The 12,648-nt window shown below is 43.9% G+C and overlaps 2 protein-coding genes across 2 annotated transcripts in view; one reads left to right on the top strand and one right to left on the bottom strand.

The window, feature by feature from the left end:
• The window catches only part of LOC311140772 (tax1-binding protein 1 homolog B-like), a 33,612-nt gene extending 31,488 nt beyond the window's left edge, over nucleotides 1-2,124 (top strand). The window contains exons 16-17 of the mRNA XM_084175988.1: nucleotides 331-419; nucleotides 977-2,124. Of these exons, the coding sequence (XP_084032114.1) occupies nucleotides 331-419; nucleotides 977-1,178 (291 nt within the window). The 3' untranslated portion in view covers nucleotides 1,179-2,124. The remainder of the gene's footprint in view (nucleotides 1-330; nucleotides 420-976) is intronic.
• Nucleotides 2,125-4,366: 2,242 nt separating this feature from the next.
• LOC311139423 (juxtaposed with another zinc finger protein 1-like) overlaps nucleotides 4,367-12,648 on the bottom strand; it is a gene marked incomplete at both ends in the record, with an annotated part of 35,674 nt that continues 27,392 nt past the window's right edge. The window contains 3 exons of the mRNA XM_084174299.1: nucleotides 4,367-4,540; nucleotides 9,472-9,650; nucleotides 10,614-10,810. Coding sequence (XP_084030425.1) covers nucleotides 4,367-4,540; nucleotides 9,472-9,650; nucleotides 10,614-10,810 — 550 coding nt within the window. The remainder of the gene's footprint in view (nucleotides 4,541-9,471; nucleotides 9,651-10,613; nucleotides 10,811-12,648) is intronic.

A 12,648-nucleotide genomic window follows, 5' to 3' on the forward strand; every position in this document is an offset into this window, starting at 1 on the left:
GTAGTTAGCTAGTCTGAAAACAACATCAACAACGTGAGTTAGTCAGTTAGTCTGCTTTAAAGATAGACCAGAGGAGGCTGGTGAGGGGAGGACGGCTCCTAGTAATAACTGGAATTGAATAAAGTGAACATTATGAAAGCATGTTTGATTTGATACTGTTACCTTAATTCCAGCCATTACTATGAGCTGTCCTCCGATTTTAAAGTGACACCAGCCTCCACTGAGGTTCACTCAGTGATATGTTGCATCATACACAGTGGGATGATTTTCTGCTACAGCAGTTGTGTGTGTGATAGTATTTCTGAAGTAGTTTTCTACCCTCCACCACAGGGCAATGCCAATGAACAGCCTGCAGCAACTACTGAACCCCACAGCCCATTCTTAAATGATGGACAGACTCCCTTTTGCTTTGAGGCCAGGTAACACAAACAAACACACACACACACACACACACACACACACACACACACACACTGAAGGCCTGAGCTCCCCAAAATGCATTGAAGTTGGTCTCTCTCACCCCAGCACAGCAGCTTCCCAGCTCCAACCTGTGTATATCATGATAACATGTGTAAAGTCTTTGTTCTTTAATGTAGGTGTTAACATGAGTGGCCCAGCCCAGCTAGCGGCCCACCCACGTAGAGTAGACCTGACAGATGGCCTTTATTAGCCTGTTAGCTGTCCTGCTCTGCTCCCCTCTGCCAACATCATCACTTGGCTGCTCATTAACACAACGCTCTCTCAATACCTTCTCTCTTTGTTGCTCTCTCAATACCTTCTCTCTTTGTTGCTCTCTCAATACCTTCTCTCTTTGTTGCTCTCTCAATACCTTCTCTCTTTGTTGCTCTCTCAATACCTTCTCTCTTGGTTGCTCTCTCAATACCTTTTCTTTGTTTCTTTCCATCACTCTTTCCTTCTATTTCCATCACTCCTTCCTTCTCTTTCCATCACTCCATTCTCTCTCCCCTCTGTGCAGTGTGAACGTCCAAAAGCGCTGTCCGCTGTGTGAGTTGATCTTCCCGCCCAACTACGACCAGAGTAAGTTTGAGGAGCATGTAGAGAGCCACTGGAAGGTGTGCCCCATGTGCAGCGAGCAGTTCCCCCTCGACTGCGACCAGAAGATCTTCGAGAACCACGTGCTCACCCACTTTGACACCAACGTGCTCAACTTCGACTAAAAACCACATCCACTACACCCTTCAGTTTCTGTCAGTCGCCACTGAAATGAAACTGCCTTGCACTCTCTTTCCCCTGCCATCTGTAACAGGTGTGACGATCTCATTCCGATTCACTTTTAGGACCGTTGACGTTTTGATTAGCGTATTTTATTAACTAAGGAAAAGGTCTATATATTGGGTGGTGTGATTGGTTCTCCATTAAAACCATGTGCTCTGATTTCATGTATATTTCAGACCAGGGCTATCAATCTGTGTGAATCAGAACGTCTTTAATAATAGGTTCTTTAACATGAAGTGGCTGATCAAGATTCTATTAGTGGGATATGATCGATGATGATGTGAAGTACTATGTCATCGCTGTACTTCACCAGTCTCAGACACTACTAGACTATGTAAAGTCAGGGAAAGTAGGCTACATCAGGCGTTTACCAAAACATACATTTGAACTGTTCCAACCAAAATGCTTTCCCCTGAGCTTCATAATAAAATTCAGGTATTCATTCTTTTTTAGAAAGCAGCCGCCTCGGTGCACTATATGCAGACAGACGGGACAAATCATTGCTTCTAAACCTGATTATTGTATTATCTTTAAATAATCTATTTTAGAATAATCTTTTAAAAGCCAACAGTGTTGTATAAGCTTTTGCAATATGTGTATGTATGGTTAGAAAGAGCTGTCATATTTTACTGTTAGTTGATTTTCAGTTTCTTTCGATTCTCATTATTTAATTATCCACCGGTTTGGTTGTGTCTGGCTAAAGAAGTCATGCTTCACCTATCGCTACTGATTAAAATGCATGCCAGGATTCTGTTAGATGAGAAACTATTATTTTTGTTATTTACGTTATTTGCTGCAAGTTATTTCACGATCATAGAAAACCTTTGATTTCTTTGTGTGAGTCCCATGTAATGAAATCTGAACTAATAAAGTCTGTTTGGAACAATGTAGCGTATCAGCCTATAATATACCCAGTCAGTTTATTCAATACCTTGTGCACATACATACTCAGTCAGGGCTCCTTTGTAAAACAGACCTTGGTCTCAATGTTACTCCCTGTTTAAATAAAGGTGGAAAAAAATATGTAATGGTGCAAAAATGTCCAGGGACACATCAGAGGCAATTGTGATGTTTCAAATGTAATCACAGCTACATTTCTAAAGCAGCTTGTTTTGTACATCACCGTCAGTTCCAAAACAACCTCTGGTGTTGCCTTAGTTTACAGAATACATACACACACAGTAAGGGTCATCAATCTCCAGAAACATATAAAAATATAATTTATTGCACTTAGAGACAATACATTTACTATACACAATATATCAAATACTTCCCTCCATATGTATTGGCAGTATAATACTGTCAATGTCCATCAACATAATCTGTGTCCCAAATGGCGCACCCTATTCCCTATATAGTGCACTACTTTTGACCAGAGCCCTATGGACTATATAGGGAATAGGGCAAGGGCGCACACATTAACGTGTAGTTCCATAACAACATTGAATTCCATGCAGTGATGATGTTTTGATGGGTTGTTGATTAGCCCCTTGCTCTCTGATAACCAGTATGGCACATTACCTTTTATAAGACTACATTAAAAGGCTAGAGGGACACAGGAGGAGAAATGGAGCAGAATGGAGATATGACCATCTTTTCTTTACAGGAATGTCTACTCTAGCTCAAATGAGCCGTTCCTGAAGTGTCACTATGGAGCTATACACAGATACTGGATTGGAACTCTGTCTTCTGGTCTACAATTCAAGGAAACCAGATACATAATCTCACCACAACAAACAGGAAACACTGGAGGTCTGAAAAAATGTAAAACTCCCTTGGAAAAGTTGAGTACATCCAGAGTCTGGCTCTCTCTCTAGTTCCTGTGACTGCTGCTGCACACACCGACCAGACATGTAGCAGACAAGAGTTATTGGCAACGAAAACCATCCTAATTCTGTTGCCAACTGGTTACTACAAAGTGCTTAAATGCTTCACAAGGCTATGGCAAAGAAGATAACTGCTCAGCACCCTTGAATGGAAGGGTTCCGGAATACTGGGAATGGGTTCCGGAATACTGGGACTGCTGTGACACCCAATCCCAAGATTCCAGTGAACAGCATAACAGCCGATCCTAAAATACTATTTGTATCCCAAATGGCACCCTATTCCCTATTTAGCGCACTACTTTTGTTGGACCAGGGCCCATAGGGCTATAGTCAAAAGTAGTGCACTATATAGGGAATAGGGTGCCATTTGGGTCGCGTACCTATCAGAACACGGGAAGGATTGTGATTAGGATTGTGGTGCTGAAATGCTGGCGGCAAACTCTCACCTGAGATAGTATTTTGGTGCTAAAACACAAAAAAAATAAAAAATAAAGTAATACTAGAAAAGTGAATCTTAAAACTATACTTTCAGAATGGGAAAAATATATAATAGCCTACTATTTTACCAGACACTCTTATCCAGAGCAAGGGCATACATACATTTTCATACCTTTAAAAAATAAAATGGTCCCCTGTGAGAATCAAACCCACAACCCTGGCATTGCAAGCGCCATGCTCTACCAACTGAGCTACACAGGATGTATAGACATTGTTATATTTCACAAACATTCAGATTTTCTTGCCTCCACTTTGTGGTGGTGATGCTTGCTTTCTCCCCTGGCCTCTCCACTCTCATGCCCTTTCTTTCGAACACAACATTACCTGAACACTCGAGTCAAGTTCAGTAAGTGGTAACGTACACAACATATCTGTATGTAAATATTCCACCACGATTTGCTCTGCCGAACACAGCCCAGGGGCAGGGCTATGAACCTTAACTCATGGTGCTTTCAAGACAACTGGGAACTCGGGGGGGAAAAAAGAGGTCAAATCATGACGTCAGTGATCTTCAGGTCGGAAAGTCGGAGCTCTATAAAGATGCCAGAGTTTCCGACTTGGAATTCCGAGCTGGATGACCGTTCGGAAGTCAGAGCCAGTCACAAAAATAAAAAAAGATCCCTGCACTGAAGTCGAAGAGTTCTGAGTTCCGAGTTGTTTTGAACGCGGCAGTACGCACTATTTCAAACATAGCATCATCATCATCTTAACAGTAAGCACGATGTGCCAAAAATATATCAAAAAGACACATGATAGCTCAAATGTGAAAAAGTACAAAGATATGAAGAAAATGGGGTGGGGGGGTGCTACTGCTGAATCTTGCGGATGTGGGCAAAGACGGGCGGGTGGAAGTTGACGGTGTGGTGCCTCAGGCCCTGGGGCGTCTTGTAGCTCTTCCCACAGCGGCACTTGAAGGGCTTGCGGACGCGGATCTGTGTCCGGTGGCCGTTCTTGGCGTGGTACTTGATCCCGTTCACATTCTGAATGAGGGGGAGGGGACAGTACAGAGTGTAAGTGGGCAGAGTAAGCTAAGGTTGAATTAGTCCAGTGTTCGCCAACTCCAGTCCTGGAGTGCTACTGGGTGTGTACAGGGGCTTTTGATCCAGCCCTGATTCACACACATCTGATTCAAATATTCAACCAATCAGGGTCTTCAACTGGATTTGGAGAACACTGGATCAGTCTCATACAGTGGGGAAAAAAAGTATTTAGTCAGCCACCAATTGTGCAAGTTCTCCCACTTAAAAAGATGAGAGAGGCCTGTAATTTTCATCATAGGTACACGTCAACTATGACAGACAAATTGAGAAAAAAAATCCAGAAAATCACATTGTAGGATTTTTAATGAATTTATTTGCAAATTATGGTGGAAAATAAGTATTTGGTCACCTACAAACAAGCAAGATTTCTGGCTCTCACAGACCTGTAACTTCTTCTTTAAGAGACTCCTCTGTCCTCCACTCGTTACCTGTATTAATGGCACCTGTTTGAACTTGTTATCAGTATAAAAGACACCTGTCCACAACCTCAAACAGTCACACTCCAAACTCCACTATGGCCAAGACCAAAGAGCTGTCAAAGGACACCAGAAACAAAATTGTAGACCTGCACCAGGCTGGGAAGACTGAATCTGCAATAGGTAAGCAGCTTGGTTTGAAGAAATCAACTGTGGGAGCAATTATTAGGAAATGGAAGACATACAAGACCACTGATAATCTCCCTCGATCTGGGGCTCCACGCAAGATCTCACCCAAAGGGGTAAAAATGATCACAAGAAAATCCCAGAACCACACGGGGGGACCTAGTGAATGACCTGCAGAGAGCTGGGACCAAAGTAACAAAGCCTACCATCAGTAACACACTACGCCGCCAGGGACTCAAATCCTGCAGTGCCAGACGTGTCCCCCTGCTTAAGCCAGTACATGTCCAGGCCCGTCTGTTTGCTAGAGTGCATTTGGATGATCCAGAAGAGGATTGGGAGAATGTCATATGGTCAGATGAAACCAAAATAGAACTTTTTGGTAAAAACTCAACTCGTCGTGTTTGGAGGACAAAGAATGCTGAGTTGCATCCAAAGAACACCATACCTACTGTGAAGCATGGGGGTGGAAACATCATGCTTTGGGGCTGTTTTTCTGCAAAGGGACCAGGACGACTGATCCGTGTAAAGGAAAGAATGAATGGGGCCATGTATCGTGAGATTTTGAGTGAAAACCTCCTTCCATCAGCAAGGGCATTGAAGATGAAACGTGGCTGGGTCTTTCAGCATGACAATGATCCCAAACACACCGCCCGGGCAACGAAGGAGTGGTTTCGTAAGAAGCATTTCAAGGTCCTGGAGTGGCCTAGCCAGTCTCCAGATCTCAACCCCATAGAAAATATTTGGAGGGAGTTGAAAGTCTGTGTTGCCCAGCGACAGCCCCAAAACATCACTGCTCTAGAGGAGATCTGCATGGAGGAATGGGACAAAATACCAGCAACAGTGTGTGAAAACCTTGTGAAAACTTACAGAAAACGTTTGACCTGTGTCATTGCCAACAAAGGGTATATAACAAAGTATTGAGAAACTTTTGTTATTGACCAAATACTTATTTTCCACCATAATTTGCAAATAAATTCATAAAAAATCCTACAATGTGATTTTCTGGAAAAGATTTTCTCATTTTGTCTGTCATAGTTGACGTGTACCTATGATGAAAATTACAGGCCTCTCTCATCTTTTTAAGTGGGAGAACTTGCACAATTGGTGGCTGACTAAATACTTTTCTTCCCCACTGTATAACAGTCATGATTCTCTCATAACACTAAACCTAACTACACATCTCTCTGTATGTTTACTGTACAACATAGTGACAGAATAGAATATATAAAAATATACTTGATTATTTGTCCATCTCGCAAAGGATTCAAGAAGCCTATATTTGTCCAGATGTCTTCTGTCAGTTGAACTAACTCAACACAACGTCCTTAATCTCTGCATGCTTCTTGTACAGCCTAGTGAAGGGGTGTCAATTCAATGTTGCCCCGGGGGTCGCATCCGGTCAGCGAGCTGGACACAGTCAAGAAACTGTTTGAATGTAGGTCCAATATAATTTCTACAGTGTTTCGATTTGATTTTAGTCATTTTAAAGTACACTGCTCAAAAAAATAAAGGGAAGACTTAAACAACACAATGTAACTCCAAGTCAATCACACTTCTGTGAAATCAAACTGTCCACTTAGGAAGCAACACTGATTGACAATACATTTCACATGCTGTTGTGCAAATCGAATAGACAACAGGTGGAAATTATAGGCAATTAGCAAGACACCCCCAATAAAGGACTGGTTTTGCAGGTGGAGACCACAGACCACTTCTCAGTTCCTATGCTTCCTGGCTGATGTTTTGGTCACTTTTGAATGCTGGCGGTGCTTTCACTCTAGTGGTAGCATGAGACCGAGTCTACAACCCACACAAGTGGCTCAGGTAGTACAGCTCATCCAGGATGGCACATCAATGCGAGCTGTGGCAAGAAGGTTTGCTGTGTCTGTCAGCGTAGTGTCCAGAGCATGGAGGCGCTACCAGGAGACAGGCCAGTACATCAGGAGACGTGGAGGAGGCCGTAGGAGGGCAACAACCCAGCAGCAGGACTGCTACCTCCGCCTTTGTGCAAGGAGGAGCACTGCCAGAGCCCTGCAAAATGACCTCCAGCAGGCCACAAATGTGCATGTGTCTGCTCAAACGGTCAGAAACAGACTCCATGAGGGTGATATGAGGGCCAGACGTCCACAGGTGGGGTTTGTGCTTACAGCCCAACACCGTGCAGGACGTTTGGCATTTGCCAGAGAACACCAAGATTGGCAAATTCGCCACTGGCGCCCTGTGCTCTTCACAGATGAAAGCAGGTTCACACTGAGCACACCTGACAGACATGACAGAGTCTGGAGACGCCGTGGAGAACGTTCTGCTGCCTGCAACATCCTCCAGCATGACCGGTTTGGCGGTGGGTCAGTCATGGTGTGGGGTGGCATTTCTTTGGGGGGCCGCACAGCCCTCCATGTGCTCGCCAGAGGTAGCCTGACTGCCATTAGGTACCGAGATGAGATCCTCAGACCCCTTGTGAGACCATATGCTGGTGCGGTTGGCCCTGTGTTCCTCCTAATGCAAGACAATGCTAGACCTCATGTGGCTGGAGTGTGTCAGCAGTTCCTGCAAGAGGAAGGCATTGATGCTATGGACTGGCCCGCCCGTTCCCCAGACCTGAATCCAATTGAGCACATCTGGGACATCATGTCTCGCTCCATCCACCAACGCCACGTTGCACCACAGACTGTCCAGGAGTTGGCGGATGCTTTAGTACAGGTCTGGGAGGAGATCCCTCAGGAGACCATCCACCACCTCATCAGGAGCATGCCCAGGCGTTGTAGGGAGGTCATACAGGCACGTGGAGGCCACACACACTACTGAGCCTAATTTTGACATTACATCAAAGTTGGATCAGCCTGTAGTGTGGTTTTCCACTTTAATTTTGAGGGTGACTCCAAATCCAGACCTCCATGGGTTGATAAATTTGATTTCCATTGATAATTGTTGTGTGATTTTGTTGTCAGCACATTCAACTATGTAAAGAAAAAAGTATTTAATAAGATTATTTCATTCATTCAGATCTAGGATGTGTTATTTTAGTGTTCCCTTAATTTTTTTGAGCAGTGTATATTTAGTTCACAGGAGGCTGCTGATAATGGCTGGAACGGAGCAAATGGAATGGCATCAAACACCTGGAAACCATGTGTTTGATGTATTTGATACCATTCCACTAATTCTAGCCATTACCACGAGCGCGTCCTCCCCACTTAAGGTGCCACATACATTGAGTATGTTTGACACCCCGGGCCTAGAGTCTATTACTAACTCTATATCATGTTTCTAGTAAAGCAGGGGTGTCAAACGTAAACTCAGCAGGGGTGTCTGCGGGTTTTAGTTTTTTCCTTTCAAATAAGACCTAGACAATCAGGTGAGGGGTGTTAATTCATCAATCAAGTTCCAAGGGTGGAGCGAAAACCCGTAGACACTCGGCCCTCTGTGGAATGAGTTTGACATCTGGCCTACAGTCTACTACTAAGTGTGTCATCAGCCATAATCCTGTCATTCACGTCAGCAATGCCATTTTCTCAAGCTGAACACCATTTATCCCGGACACACAGCCAACCCAGATGGGAATGGAAAATCCTGTAAAAACCTCCCTAAATCACTGCAGTGGACGTGGATGTTTTGCATTTCAAGATGTTGACATGCTGTAATGTTTGACTAACACCCTGTTTTCTCAACTGCGGTAACTCTATGGCGGTATTTGACAATCCGTTTGAACTGGGTTGTAATATGGACATCACAGTGTCATTACCGCAGCATTTTGGTATTTGGTATTTTATTAGGATCCATATTAGTTGTTGCGAAAGCAGCAGCTACTCTTCCTGGGGTCCACACAAAACATGAAACATGACATAATACAGAACATTAACAGACAAGAACAGAACTACATCAATTTTAAAAAGGCACACGTAGCCTACATATCAGTAGATACACACAAACTATCTAGGTCAAATAGGGGAGAGGCGTTGTGCCGTGAGGTGTTGCTTTATCTGTATGCAGAGCCTTGGTCTGTTTAGGACCAAACCAACATCTTGGGTAATGGATGGTTTTAATTTGGAGTCTTATGAGAAGGAGAAGCAGTCACTTGAACAGAAAGCATAGACTATGTATCTAGCCAATATCCACAGACGGGTAGGTAGGGACAGGAGACTTTCCTGACCACATGACCTGATGAGGAAACACTCTGACTCTTAGTTCAACTCAGGACTCTAGTTAAAAGCTATTTGAGGTTTTTCCATTTACACATGGTATTGATTCATGGACTGAGTGCGGTTGGCCCACCTTGTATCTCTTCTTGCAGCCAGGCACAGGGCAGGCGAAGGGTTTCTCCTCTCCTCCGTTCATACACATGGAGCTGAGGATAGACTCTGAGCTGATGGCACTCTCTGTGGTCCAGGACTCACCACTGTCTGACTCCTCATAGTCCTCCTCCTCCTCCTCCTCCTCATCATACTCACTGCCTGGAGGGGAGAAACACATACAGACACAGGTACACACACACACACACACACACACACACACACACACCACACACACACACACACAACACCCAACAAAATACGATTTGTCATAAAACGTGCTTACTGCCATCCATAAACAATTAGACTAATACTCCTATTTCAGCAGCTCCAGTACTCTGCTCTGATTCAAGCACAGTTAATGACTAAGGCTCAGTCCCAAATGGGACCCTATTCCCTATATATAGTGTACTACTTTTGACAAGGGCCCATAGGGCTCTGGTCAAAAGTAGTGCACTATAATAGAGTGCCATTTGGGATGCATCCTATGGCTGGCATGGGCATCCTAGCCTCAGGGGTTTTGGACCGGCTGATGTGCTGAGACAGATTCAGACTCAAGCCTTCCACATGTGTTCTGGCTGTAGGGTTCCCACAGGGTTCTACTGTTGCCTTGTTACTGAGCCCGAAATTGTGGAGAGACTGTTTTGTGGGAAAGAATTTAGCCCGTTTCACAAGGTCCTAGGGTTAAGGCAATGCAACATAAGATTTGACTCCACAACCACAAGAACCAAAGAGACAGCAATTAGGATTGAAAGACCCAGCATATCTTACTAAGTGGCGACATGGGAAAGACACAAACAATGAACACAAGTAAGCAAATGCCATGGAAACTTAAAATGATGAGATTCTGAGGAATTAAGCTCTGTAATATTAGACATAGCCCTGTACCTTCCCTGTGCAGGCCTCTACCAACTGACCGTGAGAGTCAACCCTCTCTGCTTCTCTAAGGACCCTGCTGTGAGACATTACACATATATTCCCTGTATTCTCCTGAAACTTAAAGAGGCACTTCCTGATCCAAACCAAAATATGGGACAATGAAGTGACATAATCCATATTACATAAACTACTGCCGCCTGCCTCCTAGATGACGGTGGTCTACTCTGTTGTCACACGGTATCTTACACGTAGGAGTGCTGCTACGAAAGGAGGAAGAGGGTGTGATGGGAGGGGTGACAGGCGGGGTGAGGTTCCCACTGCTGTGTCTGGGAGGAGTGGAGATGTTACTGCTACGAGACAGACTGCCTGTCTGAGACAGCTTGGGGTGCACCTTCCTCTTCAGCCTCTCATGGTGCTCCCGACGCGCTGCCTCTGTCATAAACCTGGGGAAGGGAGGAGGCAGAGAGAGATGGATGATGAGAGAGGACACACAACCACACATCATATATGACCAACTCGGTTTGAATCCGGGTCACCCCTCAGAGCCTGGTTCCTCTCTAGGTTTCTTCCTAGGTTTCTGCCTTTCTAGGGAGTTTTTCCTAGCCACCGTGCTTCTACATCTGCATTGCTGCTGTTTGGGGTTTTAGGCAGGGTTTCTGTATAGCACTTTGTGACATCTGCTGATGTAAAAAAAGGGCTTTTTAAATACAATTTGATAGATTGATTGACTTGCGCGCCACAAGGCTGTACTAGCCTGCTGAGCTAAAGCCTAGGTATTAGCTCAGGGAGCTAATGCGTGTCAGGTCTTAGGCAAGGTTAGTCTCATCGTGCCAGCGTGGTTGTTCACAGAACCTCCTCCGTTACAAACTTATACCGCTGAAGTCACTGTACAACAACATATGCTCTGAGTCTATCATTCCCATGTTTAACAGTAGGCCTATATCTCTGACCAAACTTCATGTTTAACAGTAGGCCTATATCTCTGACTAAACTTCATGTTTAACAGTAGGCCTATATCTCTGACCAAACTTCATGTTTAACAGTAGGCCTATATCTCTGACCAAACTTCATGTTTAACAGTAGGCCTATATCGCTGACCAAACTTCATGTTTAACAGTAGGCCTATATCTCTGACCAAACTTCATGTTTAACAGTAGGCCTATATCTCTGACCAAACGTCATGTTTAACAGTAGGCCTATATCTCTGACCAAACTTCATGTTTAACAGTAGGCCTATATCTCTGACCAAACGTCATGTTTAACAGTAGGCCTATATCTCTGACCAAACTTCATGTTTAACAGTAGGCCTATATCTCTGACCAAACTTCATGTTTAACAGTAGGCCTATATCTCTGACCAAACTTCATGTTTAACAGTAGGCCTATATCTCTGACTAAACTTCATGTTTAACAGTAGGCCTATATCTCTGACCAAACTTCATGTTTAACAGTAGGCCTATATCTCTGACCAAACTTAATGTTTAACAGTAGGCCTATATCGCTGACCAAACTTCATGTTTAACAGTAGGCCTATATCTCTGACCAAACTTCCTGTTTAACAGTAGGCCTATATCTCTGACCAAACGTCATGTTTAACAGTAGGCCTATATCTCTGACCAAACGTCATGTTTAACAGTAGGCCTATATCTCTGACCAAACGTCATGTTTAACAGTAGGCCTATATCTCTGACCAAACGTCATGTTTAACAGTAGGCCTATATCTCTGACCAAACGTCATGTTTAACAGTAGGCCTATATCTCTGACCAAACGTCATGTTTAACAGTAGGCCTATATCTCTGACCAAAACGTTGTTACATTGTAAAGTCTTGTGTAAATGTAAGTCATAAAAATGAACTGTTCACACAGACACTGTTAAAGCAGAAGTGAAATGAACAGATGAAAGCTGAAACCGCATCAAGATGTGTGTCTAAAGACGGGGAGACAGACAGTGGTAGCTAGCCCCTTTTTAATAATATAAATAATAATAATATGCCATTTAGCAGACGCTTTTATCCAAAGCGACTTACAGTCATGCGTGCATACATTTTTGTGTATGGGTGGTCCCGGGGATCGAACCCACTACCTTGGCGTTACAAGCGCCGTGCTCTACCAGCTGAGCTACAGAGGACCACGTTTTTCATACAGTTACACTACTGCCTCAGATTGCCTTCGACCTTTTTATATCTCCATATCAAAGAGAACTGGGATGAGATTGAAATGTCATCTTGGTCTATTAATGTAGGACCCAGGGTAACTTAACATCCTGTTACCCAATGCTAAC

Source organism: Coregonus lavaretus (genome assembly GCF_964263955.1).
Source record: "Coregonus lavaretus genome assembly, chromosome: 13".
Classification (NCBI taxonomy): Eukaryota; Metazoa; Chordata; class Actinopteri; order Salmoniformes; family Salmonidae; genus Coregonus; species Coregonus lavaretus.